Source organism: Stigmatopora nigra, chromosome 15 (assembly GCF_051989575.1).
Source record: "Stigmatopora nigra isolate UIUO_SnigA chromosome 15, RoL_Snig_1.1, whole genome shotgun sequence".
Lineage (NCBI taxonomy): Eukaryota > Metazoa > Chordata > Actinopteri > Syngnathiformes > Syngnathidae > Stigmatopora > Stigmatopora nigra.
The window spans coordinates 9,427,937-9,452,460 of NC_135522.1; the positions used below are offsets into that span (position 1 = coordinate 9,427,937).

A 24,524-nucleotide genomic window follows, 5' to 3' on the forward strand; every position below is an offset into this window, starting at 1 on the left:
GGAAAAATGTATCATTTAAATGGGAAAAAATGTATCATTTAAATGGGAAAAATTTAATCTCATGAACACAAACAAAGTTTGTGAGTCTTAACATATTGATGTTCTATTATTATTCTGCAGTGGTGCATATATTATTAGTACTACAGTAATAAGAATCTTATCTAAAAGTTGTTACATTTTATCAATTTAACAAAGATAACTAACTTGTTTTGAGCCAGAAATACATAAATAAATAGTAAAATTTGGCTTTTAAGTTTATTTTAATACAACATTTTTCAAGATTTACTTTTTTTTAGTAGTACTATATATTTTTCCCACAAAACAGGAGCAGTTAATAAAGACAGGGTGCAACAATTATCTTATAATTTATAAGGTAGTCATATGTGGAAAAGCCACACATCTGTGTTGAATTATCTGCAATCAATAATCATGAATTATAAATATTTCAACAAATGCATTATTAAATATTGAAACATTGTATTCACCACAATGTGACAATTGCAAAAGGATGTAGCATTTTTAACAATACTGCCAAACCACAGTGCTGAAAAAAAATGGCAGACAAACCTGCTCAACCAGAAAAAAAAGGCCAATCAAAAGTAAGCATCACATGTGTTGGCCTCTTTTTGGAGAAAGTAAAGTCAGAAAAACAATATTTATGGAGCCAATATGCAACACTGCTTTTAACGGTTGTGTTTTTACCCAAAGTGCTTGGCCGGCTGTGATGTTTCCCATCCGGAAGAAGGCTCAAAGGGACGGAGCTGACGGGGAGAGCGCTGGCTGCGAACCTGGCCAACAGACCCAAGCCGCTCTCCTCGCAGCAGCCGTCTTCCGAATCGGAATCTTCGTTGTAGTCGTCTTCGCAGTCATCTTCCGAAGATTCTGTTCCAGAAAAGACATGTGGGCTCAGAGGTGGTGCAATGGTTTGTTTTTCTATCAGTGCTCCCAAAAGCTTGACAAAAACATCTTTTACTGCCATTAACAACCATAGTACATTATGTGGGTCTCTTGTTCTTTAACTGTGAATTGAAATATGTTTAACACTAATAAATGTCCATTACATTGTCCATTACAAAGTGGCAGCCTTCCCACTTCAAATGGTCTTCAATCACAGCCAATGCTTTAAAAACGATGACAACAACGAGGCACTAATTGTGCTGTTCAATATGACAAAATATCAATTATTATGAATACCAAGTAATTCATTCATTCATTTTCTTAACTTCTTATCCACACAAGGGTCACTGGGGTGCTGGAGCCTATCACGGCTAACTACGAGCACCAGGCGGTGGACACCCTGAATCGGTGGCCAGCCAATCGCAGGGCACAAGGAGACAGATAACCATTCACGCTCACACTTAGACCTAGGGGCAATTTAGAGTGTTCAACCAGCCTACTCTGCATGGTTTCTGAATGTGGGAGGAAACAGAAATACCCAGAGAAAATCCACGCAAGCTTGGGGAGAACATGCAAACAGCACACAGTCAGGTCCGACCTGGGAATGAACCAACAACCCCAAAACTGTGAGGATTTTGTGTTGTCTGTGTCGATTATGTGTTATTTTTGATCATATTGCATGCATTTTTCTCATATGGTTGTCAGGATGATCCAATTGGCTAGACTAGTCTCAACTAGAGATAGGGACATCTTGAGGCCATAAATAATGTAATATAGCAAGTCAGTGGAAATTGGGCTGGAAATTCATTGTGAGAACAAGTGATGACAATAGACATGTCATTAAAAAAATGTCATTAAGTTTTAAATTTACTGAAAAAGCTGATTTTTGTGCTCTGTTTGGAAACAGCAAAGCAACCCAGACTCAATTAACTCAAACACATTCACTCAATGTCAACGGATAAAAACCATACCATAAGAGAACAACACAATCCACAAGCCTGTATGCTGTATAATAAAAAATTCTGCAGCAAAACCTCTACCTAACAGCATGCATGCACATTTTAAGGCATACGATTACTATACATCCACACCCTCAAAGCCCATATGATCTCTGACTTATCCATTCTGATCTCTAACTTATCCATTATTATGGGGGAGGGTGGGTTTAAGAGAATATAAAAACAGCAGAAATCCACTTTCTACTCCAACAAGACTTTGCAGCAAACAGACAATACCCATGCAAGTACATCCCCAAACATTCACTGAGGCATTGCTGGTTAGCGGCATGTGGCTGGTAGTAAGCAGTTAGGTCTAACAAGATGAGCAGGAGGATCGTCTCCTTGCGGGGTTAGAGTGTTAACACTGAGGTGGATGCACAGTACAGTACTAATGCTATCAGATATTAACAATTCAATCAAAACTAGTACAAGAACCGTATCAAATTTGTTGCCTTTACAAAGATGATTGTGTTTAATTGTATATTGTATTGCTGTATAGTACTGTTGTTACAATACTAAAACTTTTAACTCTCTAACAGTGTACCGATTTACATTAATAAATAAAAAATAAATTATATAATAATAATATATATTTAACAAAAATACTTAGTCATTTCTAGTACTATATAGATTTTTATTTTAAAAACTTAAAACATATTTTGATTAAATCCTTGCCATTGTCGATGATAGATGTCCAATACGCTGGGTCTTAAAAATTAAATTAAAATAATTTAAATGATTTTGTAACAAGTAGACGTCTAATCTAAATAATAATTTTACAAACAAATTTCTGGTGAGCAGTAGTAATATAAAAATAAATAAATAACTTCGAAATTAAATATTATAATCTAATAAAACATTTCAGTGTCAATACTCATAACTTTACTGCATATATATTACTGCACAATACGAGCTATTTAAGATTTTAAACATTTTTTAAAATATTATTCTATGTTACAGCACAATTCTACACTGCTGCAAATATTAAATCTTAATCAATAGCACAAAAAGAAAGTGAAATTATCATGCTTGTAAAGGCATTACAATTTGAAAGGGTCCTTGTGAACATTACCATTACATTTTTAAGAGGTCATCATTTTATGTATGGCTGGTTGTACTTTGTTTTTATCATTTCAAATGGCCAGTTTCAAAAAGTGCATATTTGACCACTTGAGGTCAACAAAATTGTCCGTGTAATGCTGTGAAACCCTGAACGCCAATTTTCAAATGAATTTTCCAGCTTCAGTAAATCTGGAAAGCAGATGTGGAACATTAATGGTACTGTGAATCCACTGTGTGTTAACAACCGCAAGCAGACAACAGAGAGGACAAGGCAGGCACTGAGAGGACAGCCCTGTGAGACCCCTTTAGGTTCGGTTTCGTACGAAGTTTGAGTAGCCACGGTAACAACCTTCATCATGCCAGCCATAGACCAAAACAGGTTAAAAAAAGTTGTAACAATGGCTCTCAAAAAACAGTTCAATTTGTCAGTGAAACAATTAAAAACCAAGTGAAAGTTGATATTCTGTGAATGGATTTGAATTTTAGCTTTATGGTAAGCCACTTGAGAATCATTCAATAGGCCAGATATGCAGTTTAATGTCCATATAACAGCTCTTTGCCATCACTAATAAGACTTTTCAGTAGAATACCAGAAAAAGTCTTACTAGTACACATCTATTACTAAGTCTCACTTGTAGATTTGCTACTATCGTAATACATAGTGAGGACAAAGCTCACTAGTACAGACTTTAAACTGCATGTTAACAATTGGAAATAAAGGCTCAAGTGGCTTTCCAGACAGAATTGTCCTTGTTAGCGATGGATAGAATAGAGGGGCATATCCTACTTACAGAGCAGGTGACAGGGGTGTGGCCTCAGGCAGGGCGGGGCAGGGCGGGGCAGCACGCTGGCGAGAGTGCAGCCTAGCCTTAAGCGCAGCCACGCCTTAGCAGAGTCTAGTCTACGCTTTAGCTAGAGCATAGACTAGCCATGGCGAGGAAGCATTCAGGCTTAAGGCTGAGCAAGTCCTTGCCAAACTTCTGTAATGTCGTAGTAGCGGAGGCAGCAGCAGCAGCACAAGCACGTCGAACAGGCAGAGAGACACTCAAAGCATAACGGAAAAGACAATTTGAGGAAGGGGCAGGGGCAGGTGGATGACAGAGCAAAAGACGTTGACAGCAAAAAGTAAATGCGGAAAAGTGTTATTGGAAGTTTTAGTAGACAGACGAGGAGCTCTTTTGTCCAAATATCCCAAAAGTCTATTTGTTGGCAACATCAGGATCAATAGAATTGATTCAAAAAAAAGGCTATGAAGCTCCCACAATGGACAAAAGATAATGAATAAATATCTCTTTGCAAAATAGAACGTAGTAGTCGTTCCAACCTTGGGCCAAACTGCGGGATATTGGACAAATAAAAGGCTCTTGGGAAGACATGTGGAGGTGCAGTTGGACAGAATGGACAAAAAGACAGACAAGACAGATGAAGCCGACACAAGGACCACAGCGTTTGGGCTTTCCATACTAATCAGGTCCAAACCTTTAATAAAGCTTTCATTAGGTACCAAACTGAGATACAACTTTATGAAAACAAATCTCACAAATTCACACAAATTTTTCAATTCAATGTACAAACTCTACAAAAATGCTTTGCAATCCAGGCAATAAAAACACCATCGAAATATGTAAACTTTTTTGTTGTTGTTTAAAAAAAAAAAAAAGGCAACTTTGCAGAGAAACCAGCAGCGAGAGCGAGGTAGCGATGGTTAAGCTAAAGCACAATCTGTGTGTGGGGAGTGTGGGGGGGAAGCTGCCTTCACACAGGGCAAACAGACAAGCTGTGACAAGACTCAAAAGACAAGGTATTGTCTGACTTAACATTTCTAAGACGGGGTCAGTAACCTTGATCGAAGGAGTCGTCAGAGGAACTCAGGCCTGCTTCCTCCAACAGCAAGGATAAGTGCTTGTGTTTCTTATGTTTTTTCTTTTTCTTCTTCTTCTGGGACTTAGAACTGGACAGCACGCCAGTCGGCGACAAGGCAGCGTGTCTTTTGCGAGTCAGGTTGCCAAGGGGCCGGGTCCCCGTGAGAGAGGAGGGCCAGCCCCCTCTTGCAGAATTGTGACCCTCGGAATCAGAGTCTGTTATAAGGACAAAGTGGTTAATAGTGTGGAAAGCCAACACTTACCCCAAAAAATGTCCTGCTATACATAAGAAAAATGAACTGAACTTGTCAGACATAGACATTAAATGTATTCAAATGTGAGATAACACTTTTTTTTTAAACTGCCATATTACATATGCTCTGGATGGCAGTCAATATTTATTGTTATGGCGCCATTGGCAATTTTAGACGTTCAATATATTCAACTGGGAGGGTTGTCAGTGACTTAACTAATTGGCGAGGTGGACTTATGGAGTCAAATAAGTGCCAGAGAAAAATATTTGTAATTATTATTACAAATATTAAAAACTAACAATTACAGCAATAGTGTTTATTTATTACTCTATCATTCGTGCTCTTACTAACGTTTTATTTTTTGCCCATTTTTTATACTCAAGATTTATCTTTTATAGGTAAATTATGTTTTTCCATTATTGTTAAATTCTTTCTGTTTTTGTATAAATCAAATGAGTAATGCTACCTTCAATGGATTTCTTGGAATATACAAGTTTTTGCTAAGATTATTGCATTTTTCCCTATTTTTTTTGTGCTTTGTGCCTATCACTGTCAATGATATTGCATGAATTAAGTCTATTACAAACCAAGGCCAAACTTTGCATATTTTTTTAAATGATAACGAAGTGCTGCATTCGGGTTAAGATTGTTTCCCAAGCTGGTACTCACTGTTAGAGCAGCTGCTGAGCTCTGACCTCATTGGGGAGCAAAAAGCACTCTTCTTCTGACCTTTCACCTTCCGCATAGCCTCTGAAGCCTTCGCAGAGACCTTGTATTTGCCTTTGGACGACAAGTGGAGAGTTCGCTCTTTCGTTTGGCTGTCCATGGACTTGCCCCTCGGTCGCTCTCCTTTCGATCCGGATGGACGTTTACGAGACGCACCCATGGAGTCGAGCCGCGAGAGTGAAAGCGCTCTATCGAGGTCCGAGGCGAGCTGCTCCTGCTCGCACACGTGACCACGTTTCAACTTCAGCCCCTGAGAACAGCAAAGGAACATCATTAATCTGAGCGGAACATGCACAGAAAAGTTGGAAATATTGAGAAGAAAAAATAATACATGTGTGTGTATAAATATATATATATATATATATTATGTATTTTTTATGTATGTTACCTCTGAAACGTGACTGCTAGATGAGTCCTGGTCTTTCCAGCCTTTGTATAGATTCTTTTTTTTAATTATCTTCATGCCATAACTTCCGAACTCTGTCTCCTCGCCTTCTCTGGAAAGCCAAAACTTTTTTCTGTGTCCTTCGCCTGTTTCAGAGTCCCCAGAGTATTGCACTGTCCTTCCCACCCTGAGACAAGGGAATATTTGTACATTGAGACACAGTTAAAACTGCAAAATGGGTCAAATCTGTCACATTGTGATTTATAGATTTAAAAGCAAGTGGGGCACACTCACTTTGCAGGCCTGCTGTCCAATTTGGGAGGTGTTGCCAAGTGTTTTCTCTTCCTGGGTCGACCTCGGCCCCGCCTACTCAGACTCCGCCTGTCGTCCTCCTGAAGCCGCTCACTGACATAATAATAAAGGTTAAAAGATTGTGTGTTGGGGCGGCCCGGCAGCTGAGTCTTTAGCGCAATGGGGGAGGTGGCTTCAAATCCAGGTCAGTCCACATTTGTGGAGTTTGCATGTTCTCGCCGGGCATGAGTGGGTTTTCTCCAGGTACTCCGGTTTCGTCCCACATTTGAAAGACATGCATGGTAGGCAGATTGGACACTCTAAATTGCCCCTAGGTTTGAGTGTGAGCATGGATGTGCTTTTTGTCTCCTTGTGTCCTGCAATTGGCTGGCCAGGATGTCTCCCACATCTGGCCCAAAGTCAGCTGGGATTGGCTCCAGCACCCCTCGCAACCATAGTGAGGATAAAGGGGAAAATGAGATGAGATGAGTTTGAGTTTGTGTGTACTAAAAATGCGTACACGTCAGCGTGTGTACTATAGTGTTGTCAAAAGTATGGAAAATCATTTGAAGTATCAATAATGAAATCCAGAAAAAGTACTTGATTGCAAAAGTACTGATACCACAGGTCACAAAAACATTTATTGTCATGGGGTAAATTTGATCTTGCAGTATTATTGAACCCAATGGAGGATATTTTTGCATTAATATTGGTTACTCATTGGCTGTCATTGACAGAGCTTGACTCCAATAATGACTAATTCAATTCAGTTTTTAATTTTTAGTTGGCAATAGCACCAAAAGATTTCATTTAAAAAAAGAATTTCCTATTTTCGATTGAGTATCTTTTTTTTGGTATCAGTAGTTTTTCTTCTTTTTTCTAGGGATGTCTCCAATTTAATTATTCATTTTCAGAGAATCGGAAAGGGTAAAAAAAAATAGGTTTTAATATATACAATACATTTTCTTGGAATCGGATTGGGAGTTGGTATCAGCAGATTCTCAGGTGACTCTGACTCATATTTAAAAATATGTGATCGTGACATCCCAAGAGACAACAGTAGTGTAGTGTGAACTCACTGCTTGTCTCTACGTCTCTGCAGCTTGCTCATCTCTCGCTGCTTTTCCTTGTATGTTTTCTGTAGCTCAGCCAAGCGAATGCGGTATTCCACTTCCACCGCATCCAACATGTCCATGGATATTTTGCTAAAGAGCTGTAAGGGAAGAGGCCAAATGAAAGTTGAGGTCTTTTTGCCACCTTTTTCTATGTGGACAGCCATATTTCTATTTTCCTACCGGCTCCTCTTTTCTCTGTCTCCAGCTGTACTTCCTCTTGGGATCGAGAGTTCGGGGAAGATCAATGTGGGACTGTTCTTCTATGGCCTCCAGAAGAATTTGTCTGCTTGCTTCAAGGAGATAGTCCAAACCTTCTTTTGCAAAATCTAAATGGGATGAAGACAAAAAATAAAACAGGCTAATTGTAGATGAACTCATTGGACGTCATTGACAACGATATATATATATACAATCTTTTTAATAATAATATTAATAAACTTTTTTCTAGACTGGTCGCCAGTCAGCTGTAGGGCACACAGAGAAACAGACGACCATTCGCACTCACAATCATAACGCAACCAGCGGGAATCGAGCCATCGCCTATCCGCAACAAAGTCAGTCGAGTGAACCCCTACAGGTGGCATTATTAATAACAAAATATTAAAAGATACAACAAAAATTGGAAAATTCAATACTAAAAATATTAAACCCTGTAAAAGATTATAAAGCATGAAAGATTCATCCAAAAATTTCAGAAACCGAATATGAATTTTACTCTCCTTACCTTGCTCTGTGCTGATGTTCTCCATCTCCTGCTTGACCATTTGGCTGAGCAAGGCCATGCCCTCCAGTGCCACAATCTCCAACGGACCAGCATTACTGCAGTCTGCAGCAATTTCAATCGGATGAATGAGTGTTGATACGGTCTGACTGAGAGGATACGGCTGAGACATCTCGCTGGCTTTGAGCAGAGCAAGCATCCCCGACATTGGGTCTTCAAGACCAACAATCAGAGGGAGCGGCGACTCGGGCGTGTGGGCGATATTGGACGTGTCTTCCATCTGACTTGGAGTGGGGTGCTTCGATGTAGCTGGTTGTTGGGATTCAATTTCAGCACTTTGCTTAGTGAATTCCGGGCTATCCAGATCTTCTATGTGGTCCGATGGGTATCGCATTCGCTCAAATTCCTTGTAAACAATGGTTGTAGGCACAACTCCATTGTGTGGAGAAGAATAAGCTTCTTGACACTGGTATGATTGCAACTCTGTTTTGATTTGTCCATCCTTGCCTTCGAGCCTGACATCCTCAACACTCAAATTCTGCTGTGGTGAAGGAATAGTAACCTGCGGGGTAATCGACTCATGATTCAATGACACCCCTTCATCTTGTCTATTCTGCCTAGCTCCGACAGGACTGCAGCTACGCACTAGAGGAATAAGTGGTTCTGGCATCAAATCTGATTGATGTTTTTCAATGACTGGTTCCTGTATCGGGAAGGACTTATTTTCTGTTGTCAGTTTTTGTGGTTTGATGTCAGCATCTAGTAGCCTTGAATGGAGATGGGCTGAGGGCAAGGTCTTTGGACTCAAGTCCAAAGTGTGGGAGTGCCGTCGTGGAAGCGCTTCTGTGTTGTGATAAGATGGAACGGTCTGACCAAAAGGAGTCGTTATTGACTGGTAAGGGTAACTGGGTGACAGCTCTGTAATCACAAAGACAAAAATATATATACATGTGTTTTTATTTAAGATAAAAGGTGCACCCACTTGACCTCCATTACTCATTTTGCTGTTAATCCAGGGACATACGTAATAGTGCTGGTTACACTATCGATATTCCACAGTAATAATACAATAAACCAACTTTATTTTTTTTAAATGACATCAAATGGACCTGCAACTAATGTTTAAAGCAGTATAAACAGCAGTGCATATATATAAATATAAAGATATTTAATCATCTACCAATACCAGTGACTATTAGGCTTGAGTTTTAAGTTTGCTGTATGTTAAGTTAAGATATCATTAATAATGAATTAAATAATAAAGTTGACGGTTTGCTCTATGTGTATTATATAGGTTGGTATTTTCAATTGTTTTGCATGCATTATTCTTGTTTAGGCCCCAATTGGGTAACTTTATGAGTGAATTTAGGGACAACTTGAGGCCAATTAGTAGTACATAATTGGCATATGTAATCAATGTGTTAATTCAGAGCTTCTACATTTAGATATGCTTTATTTTCTCGCCTTTATACATTGCCTAGTTATCAGACTGGTATTCGATATTGGCGAATGAAAGGGTGTTTACAGCAAGTCCAAAATATATTTAGTGTTAGACAGAGTATTTGTTATATATTTTTGAAAGAAAATGTCTTAGATTTATTAAAATTGGAACTTTCTGTGATTGAAATCTCATCAATTTTCACTGGGAGGAACAAATGGACATGCTGTCCCTTGCAGTCAAATGGATTGGATGTCTATCACCAAAAATGGCTAATGAGATAGAGACAAGACATAACTAAACTGTGATTGAATGACTCACCTGTGTAGATGGTTTGGAAATCAGTTTTTCGTCCATCTCGACGACCTCTCCTATCAGGCTGTGCATCGTCGCCAGACTCGTGTTTTGGCAGCCGTGGTGAGGATGGAGGTGGCGAGGCTGAACATGGGGAGGGAGTGCGTGGCAAGGGTGTTGGAGGGTGAGACAACACTCTCTGTTTCCTTTCCTCTGACTTCAGGTGAGTGACCGGTGAGGATAGCAATGGTAGCGGCGTAATCGAAGACGTCGAGGGTGTCGGCGAACGAGACATTAGGGGAGGCTTGCGGGATTGGAGGATGGGTGAGGGAGATTGGGAAGATGCTAAAGATTGTCGAGCTTTGGGTTCAGCATTCGGCTTTTCTGGTTTGTCGTCATGGTTTGGCTGATGCTCACTGGCCTTTAAATGCTCCTGAAGAATCAGGAAAGAAAATATTAATAACATTTTGTTTTCATTTATTTTTACTAAAACTACTTTGTTTACCCCTGAGATAGATTTAGTAAGATTTTTAAATCAGCTGCCACTGGTAAATGTTTAAAGTGACAAATTGAAGCGATAAATTGTGTAAAAATGTTCATATTATTTTCATTGAAATGTTTGTGACATAGAAGTGTGTTGTTTTCACCACATAAATTTTGTAAAATGACATTTGTGACATAATTTGAAGTGTGGGGAGACAAAACTACTATTGCAGCGATGCCATTTTTATCTACCAAAACCACATTTCCTTAAAAAAAATCTACAAATGCACATGTATGTTTTTTCTTATTAATACTCATACATATTCTAATGTAAATTAATATATTTCATGGCCTAAAAGTGATGGTAGCAGAAATCAAATTCATTTCAAGTAGAAGGATTGGCAGCAAATGAACAAACGTTTGCTGCATGCCCTCCCACTTTAAATGAATTGGACGTCTACAAGTGAAAAAGACTTCATTAAGAGCATACAATTGACAGACCCATATAAGCTATTGCAATTCACTTTTGGTATAATAAAAAACATTGCCAATACTGAATACATCTATTTGCATATAGATGGTAACCTTCAATCAATCGGGCCCCTCTGTGTTTTAGAAGAACAAGTAGCACTTACAACAAACTGTGCATTTCTCTGCAGCTCCAAAACCTGGGCCGTATGTTGCTGGATCATGAGCAGCTCCTGTTGTCTGAGCATCTGCTGCTGGGAGAGGAGTTGGAGCTGAGCTGCATGCTGAAGAGAAGTGCCTGTACCGTATACCCCGGGCCACATAGGGGTCCCACGCTCCAATACATCTCCACCTGGACACAATGAAAGGGAAATAAGAGGAACATTTGAGGTAGGTTTAACCAAACAACTGTTTTTGTTGGAAAAAAATGTAAAATCTCTGTGTTTTGTACGATGTAACGGAACCAGTCCGCTAAGTGTTTCAAAAACAAGATCAAGTAGGGTATGGGAGTATCCAGTGTGATGAAACCATTAAATCTTTTATGAGATAAAAAAAAACTGCGTATTTGTATTTGCCTGTGTAGTTCAACATTCAAGTTATATAAATTGTGCTTCTTATTGATTTTTTTGTTCGGTGTTTCAATTGCTTTCTACTAGCTTGATGATTTATTCATTTTTTTATGTAAAGCACTTTGGATTATATTGTGTTGAATTGTGATACACAAAAAAATTTGTCTTGTCTAATAACGAGATCATATGTGATGCCATTGAATTGAGGGAATGAAAGAAGATTATTATACCATAGTGTGGCAGGTGTTCTGTTGGGATCACTATAAGTTTTCCAGTCTGTGAGTCTCTGACAAACTGGTAGGGGGGTGGTATGGAGCCTGGTAGTGATGGTGGATAGCCTGGGGGAAGCGTCTGGTGAAGGGAGGAAGAGCTCAAACCTGTGAGAAGGAAGAGGTAATGAGAGGGAATTAAAGAGCACAGATTGGGTAAGGGTTACACAAGGAGAATATTTTGATAACTAATTTGAAAACTTACATTTGTACAACTATTTTTTTGCATTTTGCTTGTATACTAAGTTTGAGGGCATAAAGAGTTACAGTGGTACCTCGTTCTCAACCACAACCTGTTCTCAATGCATTTTTTCCCTTTACAATTAATGGAAAAAGAAAAAGTGCATTCCAAACCTAAAAAAATGGCTTTTTTAAACACTTTAAAATGCCTTCCTTATAATAAACTGCATAGTAGAAATACATGTATAGACCCTCAAGTGTCTAGACTGGAAAGGGCCTTAGAGAGCTCTGTATCCCTGCATGTCTTTGTGTTTACAGTCAAAATGGGCCTGAAGCACTGTGTGAGTGTTAGAATGGTTATTTTTGGACTGGGAATGAGACATATATCTGGAACGTCCTGCAAAGTTCAGGAATGTCTGCGCCACTTGACCCCGGGAGGCTGCTGCTGCCATTTGACAGAATGCCAACACTTCCCTCTGTTACTACACCAATCAAAGACCGCTACACAACCACGTGTAACATTTCGCAAGCACGCCGTATGCTCGTGTTAAACGGAATCAAACTGTCTTTAGCACTAGGTTGAATAACTCAAATGTCAAAGAGGACGACAGCTGAAAAGGAAAATGGTGGCCCATACAACACACAAACTATTTTGAAAGGTTCACTGTTGCAGTGGGACTTAATGTACACACAAAATATATGATAAATTATGATAAACTTTACAATTCAACAGTGAAAAACCCCTTTTAGAAAGGCTGGCTTATGTCTGGCTTAATGGGGAAAACATGGTATGTAAGAATTTAGATACATTAAGATGCTAGAAGAAGTGCTGTTCACATACTATATGGTGAACTGGAGAGCCAGACTGGGGGGGCTCCAGGACGAGGCAGCCAGGGGTTAGAGGTCAGTGTTGAAGGGTCATGATGCCAACGCCCTGCCCCTCCCGTCACCATAAGGTTGGGGGTCATGAGACTGGTTGTCATCAAATTGGGTGTCAAACTGCTCGAAAGCAGTGGCGGGTGCAACTGGGTGAAATCAGGTAATTCTTTATGGTCTCTGTGAGGAATCAAAAAGCAAACTTCATTAAAAAAACGAACAAGGGTTTTACTGTAACAAAGACAATCTAGTAAAACTCATGTCTAAACATCGCTTGAATAATTCTTAGAACAGGCTAGACGAGATGTAAAAACAGGTTAGATGTCCTCCTCACCTGAGCATTTTGTCATTACGTTCCAAGCGGCTTGCGAGGAGTCGATCTTCATGATGACGTGCACGCTGTTCACCTCGTTCTTCATCTATGTTGACAACAGAGAAATCAAGTGCTGCAGACCACTGAATACCAAGCTTCATTACAGAACACGACAACAAGGCAGTGGGGGCGAGAGGTTAATTCACTGCAGGTCAGTTGGCTGACCTCACTCTGGCCAACCATCAAACAGAATCGTCGCAATGTTGACCTGACAGGATGTTGTGTTTGATGTCTTGCAGCTTCCTGCTGCTCTGCTCAAATGAACCATTTGTCATAGATTCTGCAGAGCAGTCGGGCCTCCATTCAAATTGAATACCGTTAGAAGTCTTACTATGGAATTTACAAAATATACTTTACAAAGTACTCATCATGGTGCTTGCGACACCCAATTAATCCCCAGTCAATTTAAAACAATTTTGGAGCTCTGACTTTAAGTTCATTGAACACTTTTGGGATGAACCAGGACATTGAATGCAAGCCAAGGCCTCTTGTATTTCCCAAATGTTCTTTGGGATGGATGGACAGTAATTGCAAGAGTATTGCCAGAAAAGTTTTTCAGGGATTTTTTTTCTTCAATTTAATCATTTTTTCTGTTGATTAGATAAGGGTTATCAAAAGGTATTAAATATCCAGGGTGAATAAAGTTTAATCTAATTTAATCTATACTGAAATGCCACATCCGGATATTAGATTTGATTGCAAAAGTATCGGTATTACTTTCTGTTTTTACCATCTCTGGTCACCAGGAATTTGTTTGAAAATGATAGTATCGTGACAGGAGTAATTCATATCTGTTAATTACTTTTAATGTATACCGCAATCCAAATAAATCTCTTCAAAAGCATTCTTCCAATTTTGTGTTTTTAGGTGGTCAAACAAAGACTGAAACATCCAACTAGATAATCTAGTTCAAACATTTTGCAGCAACTTTAGAAAACACTTCTAAATATGTCTTCCATAAAGCAACAACATGAGCATCTAATATGAGGACTACTTCATTTTCTTTCTGGTATATTAACCTTCATGGCTAATTACCCAAACGTCACAGTACATTAGTGGCTGTCTGTATGCACAGTGAACTTTAAACCTACGTTGCTAAAAATACAATAATTCAGCAAGCTTTGCTCTCACTCTATCAAGGAAGGAATAAACATAAAGATCCTTTTGCACTCTAGCTCTCCACCCAACTAAGATGACTCAAAGTCCCCATGGTACAAAATGGAGAAAAGGGTTTTATACAACTGTGCTGAACCATTCAAAGAGTGTGTAAGTGTTTGTGTGTGTGTACGTGTGCATGTGTGTAGGGACAAGAGACTTTAACCAACCCTGACATTCTCCGCAGGAAAGATTTCAAGACTGTTACCAAGGTTACAGGGAGACTGCCCCACATGCTATCCTCTTCTGTGCATCACAAAGCCAGTGATTAGCCACCACCTTTTCTCCCTTGCTCACCTCCCTAATACTCAATTCTTTTCACCCCTGAGAATTCTCTCATCTCATCCATCAGCCGGTCTCATCTCAACAGTGCTGCTTATCTCCATCTGTTTGTATTTTTCCACAGCGAATCCTCAGCTGTTTGTACAGAGTTTCTTTTAAAAGGAAGGACTATTTGAAAAATCTGTGTAACCTAAAAAGTCATAGACTACTAAAGCCTCCGCCGGGGATGGACGTGCATGCACAAGTACATGCTAATAAACACTCCATGAGTCATCTATTGTACCTCACAAAAACTCACAATAGTCTTTCACACATTAACAAAGTCCATCACTCTTGAGGAGCATCATTGCTTAGCAACAACCCAATAGTCGTCTTGTCATTCAAGGCTTGTTTGTAGCTTTTAGCTGCACTCTGTAATACTATGTTAAATGCAGAGTGGGTGGAGGCTATGCTGGGAACTGTAAGCAGCCCACAACTTGCAGAAAAGAGTGGGGAAAGAGAGAGATAGAGAAAAGGCCCTGAGGTGGGACAAGGAGGGAGTTCTCTGCCAAATAACTCAGAAGTGGAGACATTGAAGGAAATGAAAAGAGAGTAGAGGATGAAAAAAAGCACTTGGAGCAGTGACAGACTGAAAAGAGACATTTAGATAGAGACAAAAAGAAGACTATAGACAGAAGTAGAGGGCCAACTGACTCGTTAAAAAGAGGCTCACCAAAAAAAATGCATCACATGACGCAATTAGTCATTTGGGGGGGAAAAAAGTCCAATCATATCATGGCCACAAATGCCTTCAAGTCAAACAGAGCTGAGAAAATATGACTTTCAGGCAAAGAAAAATGAATCATTAATAATTCATAGTAAGTAAAATGAGGGATTATTTGCTCTTGATTCATTAAACGAAGCAGATCTAAATTCCATCCAGTATAACTAGGGCTGGTGTAGAGAAGCATGTGATTTGAAATGAGGAGAAAATAAGTTTATTATGGAATATCACAATCTACCCGCCTGTACCCAACCAGACAGTGTAAAATACACATTGGGTGTGATTTAAAGTGGCTAATTTCTAAAATACACGTGTGAAAAACAAATGTTCTGCAAATTAATTTGTCATGGTAATGTGGGCGAGCCAGCAGGCAAGAACCAACGTGTGGACCCAAACAGGGAGAAAACAGGAATGATGTCAGTAACTCAAAATGTTTTACTCTTGAAAACATCCCAAACAACTCGGGAGTCGGGGAAAAAAGAAACTATCATAAGGCAACTTACTAGCGATGGTTAGTGCGATGCCAATGCAAGCACCGAGTTAACTGGACAAAGTCTCAGTGCACGGACAGTGCGGGACATAGGTAGAATATTTTCAGATATATGAATAACAATAGGGTGTACATAGTATTAGAGGTCATGGAGCCTGTCAGTAAACAATGCTGTACTGGTTCAAAGCTTATTGTGATGCCATCTTGTGCTAATACCTTGGTGATTGACTGGTAAATTTCCATTGATGAATTGGGTCCCCTAGCCCTATTGATACCTGATGGACACCTGTGTGTATTGGTTTCCATAACTATTCTATTATGTATTTGGCTTGTCAGTACCCAGAGACAACATTGTCATAAATTGATAAGATACAGATAAAGTTCATTGTATTGACTAAAATATAGCCATCTGTCTATCATTTGTCCATGGCATTTTCAAACTACATTTATGTATGCATACTTTCCCTGGCCCTGAATACCCCATAAGACAAAAACTCAAGACAAAACTCAAACCCCAACAGATTTCAAACCCATTGCATGAAAAAAAAGCTATCATTACCTTTAATAGTTGTTGTCAGAAGAGATCTCTGGGGTTCTGAAGATCCAGGGGCTTGTTTACTGCTTGTGCTTTCTCTTTGTCGGGCCACGGCTACAGCAATCCCTACTGGCGGGTGGCGCACTTCCCCCTCAATCTCTCGACCAAAGGAGCGAGCGCTATCTGGCCTATCCTGTTCTCTTTTCAGCTGCGGCGGCACCCTTAACGACCCAGAAGCACTTGAGCCAATGACTGACCTCTCCCTATCTCTTTCCCGCTCTCGGTCTCGATCGGCTACCATTCCGATACTAGCCAAACCCCCGAAGGGACCTCGACTCTCTGCTGAGAGCCCGGAGGAGGACGGCCCTTCAGGAGCAAAAATTTTAATGAGATTCTGCATGGCTGAGACCTCCGAGGGGCCGACACTTCTCTCAACCCCAACGGACACTCCTGGTCGGTAGAGGGCTGAAGGGTCCAAGTATATTCTCTGACTCCCTTCCTCACCTGTACGGCTCTGTCCACGTTCCGTTTGTGGGGAATGTCTGTGTGAGCTTGAGTTAGTGGTTGGCCGGTTGGTTGTGTGAGGGGAATGTGACATTTGTGTGTGTGATTGCTGACTGTGTGGAGAAGAGAGGGCTCGTCCGTGTTGGGCAGCGAGAGCTGCCATGTGATTGGTAGCATAGTTCGTCAAAGGACTGATGGAATTCCAATTTTTGTCTGTGCCAGTCCGCTCTAAGCCAAGGCGACTTGAGTATTTGGACATGTCCCGAGCTTCTGGGCTAAACCTTGATTGACTAAATGAGTGAGAAGAGTCCTGGCCTCGTTTTCCATTGGAACAAATTACGGAACCTTCCTCTCGATGATTACCCGAGTCAGCAGGCTGGGAAATTTGAGGATGCTCGATCAGATTCCTGTCTGGAAACCTGTAACTTTCCCGTTCCAGCTCTTTTTCATGATCGCGTTCCTTATCTCGATCTCTGTATTTGTCACCATGCTTGTCTCTTGCCTGCGACGCGATCTGGATGGGACCGATCCGCTCGTCATAAACCTCCACAGAAGGTACATATGTTGGCGCGCTGACTCTTTGCTCCCTTGAAGACTCTCTAGGTACATGAGGGAGGGAAACTGCAGCGATAGAAGATTGCAGAAAAGGTGGAAGGGCGTAAGAGAACTGGAGTGTCGAGTCATTCCTCCTTTGCCGTTCTGAGGGAGAGGCTGTCAGCGAGTTCGAGTTATTCGAGTGACGGTTAGAGTGATTATGGGCTCTTGAGCCGCCCTCCCCCTCACGGCTTCCCCGGTCCATTTCGTGTCCATGAAGCCGGGGGATTCCTCCACCGCCGCTCGGGGACATTGAGGGGAGCGCAGGTGATGGCCTTGACCTGGGCTCTGCGTTGGAGGGTTGAGAGTTTGATTTGTGTTGATGGTGGTGAGGATGTAAAGACCAACCGTCTCTCTCTGGGTCCCTTTCCCTCTCTTTCTCTCGTTCTTTATCCCCAAGGCGCCCTCGGCGGTCTTCCTCGCTCCTTCCATCCAGCGTGAGGTCCACAACATGGTGTGTTCGCAGCTCTTCTCTTGAACGCTCTCGGTCTCTTTCACGTTCACCCCGACAGGACCGTTCTCTGCTTCCGTCTCGTGATGCCTTTTGGGGCGGTGTCAAGCTAGGCAGTGTGCTTTGAGATGTAGATGGGGGGTGGAGGGGTGACTGGCTGATAGGTGCTGGCAGGAAAAAGCTCTCTATGGAAAAAAAGACATACGCCTCAATCCAAAAATCAAGACATTTGGATGTCAGGGCACATTTTATGCTAAAATGAATAAGTCCAAGGCACTAAAAATGAGTCAGGGTGAAAAGGACATCATTATGAGTGACTGACCTTTATGTGATTCATATAGATGATTGTGGGAAATTGAGGGTGGGTCCAAGTGCCCCAAAGATAGGTAGGGGCTTGAGTATAGGCTGCCGGGGAGAGGGTAGCCTACAGACAAACAGAACACATAATTTGATTAGTATGTTTAAATGTATTGCAATTGAACTATACCAGTTAATTCACTCACTAATTTCCCTTAAAATGTACATTGATCTATGTAAATAGGTTCACCTCAACAGAATGACATTCAACTCTATCTGTGCTAAACATTGAATAATACATTTTGACTAGCAGGCAGGAATAAACAAATGTTGAAGTTCTGGAATTCCAATGTCATCAAAATTAAAGGATTATGAAACTTTGTATTCTTGCGTAACTGACTAGAACTGTACACAACTGCGCATTTAATTATTAATATTTCAGAGCCCGAAGGACAAAATACTGATTAAAAGAAATACTTGTGGTTTGGATCCGCTTTCGAAAATACTCCTGTGCTTCAAAACACTCAAGAAACCTGGCCTGGTTACAGAGCATTGTATCTGGGCAAAGCAACAAATTTCAAAGTTATATCACCGCTTTCATAAATATGCCCTACAGAAATTACAGCATAAAACTTAATGATTGCGTTCTCTCCCCATGCAGCTCCTTAATTCTGATATTATCTCAGCATGTTTATTACTATAAATATATTTATTTTCAATATTTTTATGCTAAACTAAAATTTAAGCCTAGAAAAACACTCCAGGCATCTATTGAAGCTGTGCACAAAAACATTAAATGAATTTGGTTGTAGTTTGACAACCACATGTTTGAGCATAACGAGAAATGTGGAAATTAATGTCAAACTTCAGTCATTTCAATTTTTTTGTCCCTTGTTTTTTTTCACCTGAGAACTCAGTTGTTCCATATATGAGCTCAGCAATGGGATCAAGTTAGCCTCAAAGCCAGCTGTTGTTCTTTGAGACTTGCTCTTAATATAGCAAAAAGCCTCTGCCGTTTATTTCCATGCTAGTGATGCGCTTGTTTGTAACTCTTAGTTTGACTGCTGTTACCACACATTCGCACATGCTTGGTCAGAGTCGCCTTGCCTGGTCTTGCCAAGGCATCACCAAAGTTGCCGCAGCCATTCCACCGTGATACAAGCCAGGATGTAAATGTTTTTACATTGTGAGAGGCAGAAACTAAGAAACTGGTGCATAGATAAGTGGGAATACAAAATACATTATTGTTGTTGGGACATTAAAATGTTCAACTCTTTATCAACATGAAAAAAAATGTGATAATAAAAATGTAAACATGATTTTATTAACTTGCATGTTCTTTTCATTGGTGGTCATTTGGACCCCTCAAAAAAAGTTTTTTATACGCTCCAAAATTTACAACGTGAGCCAAAATGCACAGAAAGGAACCTGGGATTGCCCCGAAAAAATCTGGAAGCAATCCATTAAAAAATGTGAAAGTGACACATAGAAACCTTAAAATCAAGATGATGTGAATAATGTCCTGAAAGTAACCTGGAAATGTCCTAAAAATCAACTGGAAAATATATATTATGTGTAAAAAGTGACCCAAAATCAATAAGAAGTGGTAGAAGTGAAGTGCCTAGTATAGGTACCCTAAAACTAACATAGAAGTGACCCAAAATTAGGCTTGCATTTAATTTAAACATGTAGGGCTTTACACAGAGAGGGAAAATGAATGCACGGTAGTTTCATCACTAAGCTTCATTTAAACGCTGTAAACTGTAAGCAATGATGTTCCTTGTCTCTCTCTCAGCTTTTATTTCTGTGAGGCGTGGGTGAGTCCCAACCACATTCAAACTTTGACTCTAAGCTGCTGCGCTGAAATGCTTTTAGTTTTACCTCCAGTTGCTACTACAGCAAGGGACTAGGTTTTAAGAACCTTTAAGCCCTGAAGGATTGTATTTATATCCATGTCTGTGAACTCTTGAGTCAGCGCGGGGGTTTAGCAAGATAATTCAGGCTGAGTTTTAAGTCAAATTTCCATCCATTCCATCATCTCCTGAATATAGGTCAGATAGGATTTCTGTCTATTTCTGTGACGAACAAATGCTTATTGCATGCAAGTCCTGATCTGTCTTAGGGGGACTCACATGACTGTGATGACCTTCCTTAACTGAAAAAAGGACGATGAAGTGGGGAAAACACATTACTTAGCACAACAAAGTAGTGATGTGCGAAGGAAATGAAGAAAAATCTATCACAATGTTGATATGCCACAATAGAATGCTTTAGGAATGGCGAATGTAAAAGTTGGTAAAATGGCTTTAATGATAAATGAAACATGAATTCTGCGTGAATTTTATTGTTGTTATTTTTAATTGCCTTGTGTGCATTGGTGACTTATGGCCGTTATAGCAAACAGCACTACTATGGCGTGAGGCAGATCGCACTCAAAGATTTCAAAGCCAGATTGTGATCTATTTGTCCTTCTGTAGATTTTCCCTTGTGCATTACAAGATTTTCCTCATTGAATAAATTCACTCATGCCAGTAGGAGAACAGCAGACACGTAAAGAGGGCACACATTCAATCACTTAGTTGAAAAAAAATAGAGGACAGAGGACAAAGACATGCACGGGTGTGTTAAAAAGCTAGGTCAGTGAAAGTGAGAGAAAAGGAAAAGAGTTTTAAAGTGGGACAGAAAGAGAGAGTTAGAGAGCATGTTAGGCATGTGGATTTAAATGAAAAAGAACAAAAAAGATAACAATTACAAAAAGATGTGGCAGGTGAAAGTGGGTGTTGCTGACTGAAGGAAAGAAGTGAGACACATTTAGGACAAGGCCAAGAGCAGCACTACAAGCGGACAAAGACCAATAAAAAAAAGGAATCCCACTGGTGGAAGTGATGAGACGGGGAGAAAGAAGAGAAGACCTTAGGGGTCAAATTGCAGGTGCCGACTAACAGCAGCATCTCGACGACGCTGTGCCATTTGTGTCTTTTATTGGGGCAATTGATGGACTCAATAGCATGCATTTACCTTCGTGAGCGTGTGATGCCCAGAGCTGAGCCATCGGCAAACCACTGGGATTGGCTGATCTGTATGCAGGGTCAGAGGTCAAGGGGGAGGGGCATGGATAACCAGCGAGGAAGGGATTGGTTCCTGTTGGAAAGGCATCACCTGGGAATAAGAATGATGAGAGTCAGTCTCTATAGTATCCATGACTACAAAAGCCATTCAATGTAAATTACAGTACTCCATCTGAATGTTTTTTATTGAAAAGGTAGCTATAGCCTATATATATTATGAACTCATTGACTGTCATTGACAGCAATAGACATCCAATACATTTACGTGGGAGGGACAGGCAGTGAAAATAAAACGATCATTATTTAGTTACCACCCTCTCACTTCAAAAAGATCAGATATCTGCGGGACATAAACTCATTTCAATTCAGTACAAAAGGCCGATTGGATGCCATACAATTGGATGTCCTTAGCAGCCAAGGAGCGAATAACACAAGTTAAGAATGAAAGCTTTAAGAGGAGAAAATATGGGAGAATCTGGCATGACTCATCCTGACAAAGTTTCTTTATTTTTATTTTTAACAGAAGGGCACCTTGTGTTGAGCTGAGCCGAGCCAAACTATGCCGCATGGATTTGCATTTCAACGACAAGTTTTTATGCTTCACAGACATTTTTAGGTGTAACAATCATTTTAGCTTATCACCCCCTCTACTGATGTTGCCAAAGTCATTTCATTCAAAAGAGTAGTATTAGGAATTGCTGTACACTAACAATATATATCTCTAACACAATATATAAAAATGTATTTACAGTTTACACGGCTATTATCACAAAAAGCCCTGTTCGTGCAACTAAGTTTCTCTGACCAGCTAGAATTATAAGATTCCATACATGAGGCTATCAATTGGCCTCAAGGAGCTCTAGACTTAGCAAATACTGTATGAGTCATGCATGCAAGAAAACTGAAAATAGCAACAAACAATCCACACAGAAGACAGAGCGCACAATTTCTTCCAATATCATTATTGATTCTGTCATTATTAATGATATTATACTAATTCAATATAAAGCAGTCTTAAAAGTCAAAACTAATCCTGTTTAATAATAGAAAATTAGTTATCATTACAATTGAGCAGACATATGTATACTACTGTGTTGCTTCTTGTTATATGCAAGTTTTAGGTTGAAACATTACTTAATAACTTTAACTGCTGTGGCAGCTCAGTTTAATGTTAATTCAAAATTCAAGTTAGTGGGGAAGGCGGAGTCATAATTGTATATTTTTATCAGGAAATAATTAAAATGTATCATAATGTGACATATCGATAATGACATTTAAAATTGCCTGTCGTATTTTTTTATTATAGCACAACACTACATTCAAAAGAAAAAAATTTGACAAAACAAAGCCCAAAGATCCACCAGCTGTAAATATCAACATATCTGTCAATATCAAAATTAGAATTGACAATATTATTATATTAATTCATTCAGTCATTTTCTGAACCGCTTATCCTCACAAGGGTCACGGGGGATGCTGGAGCCTAACCCAGCCAACTATGGGCACCAGGCGGGGGGGACATCCTGAATTGATGGACGGCCAATCGGCGCGCACAAGGAGACGGACAATGAATCACACTCACACACACACCTAAGGGGAGTTTTGAGTGTTCAACCAGGTGGAGGAAAAACCCACCCAAGCCTGGGCAGAATATGCAAACTTCACACAGTGGGTTTGAACCCTTGACCTAATAACTGTGAGCTCGACACGCTAACCACTCTCTCAATGGGTCACCTCAATAGTATTATTATTATTATAATATTAAACTGGATTTAAAATAGATAGCAGATTAGCAGCTGTGACACCTAATTTTTAATGTTACTAGATATGTGACAAAAAATGTAAAAGTTCTATGATGGAAGCATTTTGGCTTGGAATAGTTAGTTGGTGATTCATTTCTAATTACAGACAAATTGCTGGTCAACATGTATACAATAACAGAGAGGGTTTAAAAGGGGTGTTTCATTGCATCTATCTAATGCATACTCCCTTTAGAGCTCAACATAATTGTGTTTTATTAGGTTTATTTCAGTTTCAGCAGACATCATTCCTAACTCGATTATAACAACAAACAGACATCAGTTGCATCATGATGTTGTACACTGCGTCTTTTTAACTCACACTAACCTTATTATAGACACTTGCATCATGCTCTGTTCAAAGAATGTTTAAATTAAACCACCTTTAAATCATAATCCTTGTCATAAAAACTAGCCTGAAAACGTTATGTGTGCTCAGTGAAGATTTTGTTCATCTCTTTCACTGACATTGATGATGACAGAGGTGCAATCATGTGGCTCTTTTTATCCTTATACTGTGAAATCAAATGAGTTTATCACTAATAGACCATTTGCTGTGGGTGTGTAGCAGCGGAAGAATATTCATTCATTTGCTGCCAACCTCCCAATTCAAATTGATAGGACATCTAGTGTTGACAATGGTAGTAGCCAAGGAGTTAAGAACATTCCACAAACCACTATCAGACCATTAGCAACTTTGAACCTTTGAACTAAGCTTCCCTCAGTCACAAATCTCAAGAGCTGAAAAAGGTTTTCGTGTTCAACTGAGGTGCCCCACCACCACCACCACCATCCCACCCTACCCTACCCCCGCCCAAACCATTAACCAAACGCAGCACATAGCCATTACACTGATAAAACTATCCATGTGTGTAGGGGAAAGGGTGCTTTCTACATGGGGGCGGGAGAGATAATTGTGTGCATGTGTGTATATCAGTCCTATGGAATTCTGCATCTAAAGATTATAAAAATCTTCATTTCCAAATTTGTTGATTCGCCCCTACCAGTGAAAATGGAGCCAGCGGTGTAGCCAATGAGTTAACAACGAAAATGCTAAAAAAATATATCCTGGATTATCAATTCTTTCAAGAGTAGCAGCGCAAAATCAAATTAACCTCATGGCAACAAACCGTTTGTGGGTATAGTGTTGTACACAAAAGATAAATAACAGAGTTTCCATATTTTCGCGATCAAATATTGTCACCGTACACAAATTTTCACCATCAATATTTTTGAGAACCCTTAATGCCAGTATCCCAAGACATATTTCAATAACAATTTCAACAGCGCCATTACTCTTACACATACACATTACTGTTATAGTC

At 39.9% G+C, this 24,524-nt stretch overlaps 1 protein-coding gene across 5 annotated transcripts in view; it reads right to left on the reverse strand.

Annotated features, from left to right (window-relative positions):
- tnrc18 (trinucleotide repeat containing 18) overlaps window positions 1-24,524 on the reverse strand; it is a 50,578-nt gene that overhangs the window by 12,797 nt on the left and 13,257 nt on the right. For all 5 annotated transcript variants that reach the window (XM_077734018.1, XM_077734015.1, XM_077734017.1 and 2 more), the window contains exons 3-18: window positions 21,351-21,491; window positions 18,358-18,459; window positions 16,511-18,220; window positions 13,223-13,307; window positions 12,854-13,068; window positions 11,794-11,940; window positions 11,162-11,346; window positions 10,071-10,476; window positions 8,315-9,229; window positions 7,771-7,916; window positions 7,555-7,688; window positions 6,479-6,589; window positions 6,188-6,371; window positions 5,743-6,049; window positions 4,799-5,035; window positions 703-882 (exon numbers count right to left, since the gene is read on the reverse strand). In XM_077734018.1, the coding sequence (XP_077590144.1) occupies window positions 703-882; window positions 4,799-5,035; window positions 5,743-6,049; window positions 6,188-6,371; window positions 6,479-6,589; window positions 7,555-7,688; window positions 7,771-7,916; window positions 8,315-9,229; window positions 10,071-10,476; window positions 11,162-11,346; window positions 11,794-11,940; window positions 12,854-13,068; window positions 13,223-13,307; window positions 16,511-18,220; window positions 18,358-18,459; window positions 21,351-21,491 (5,205 nt within the window). The remainder of the gene's footprint in view (window positions 1-702; window positions 883-4,798; window positions 5,036-5,742; window positions 6,050-6,187; window positions 6,372-6,478; window positions 6,590-7,554; window positions 7,689-7,770; window positions 7,917-8,314; window positions 9,230-10,070; window positions 10,477-11,161; window positions 11,347-11,793; window positions 11,941-12,853; window positions 13,069-13,222; window positions 13,308-16,510; window positions 18,221-18,357; window positions 18,460-21,350; window positions 21,492-24,524) is intronic.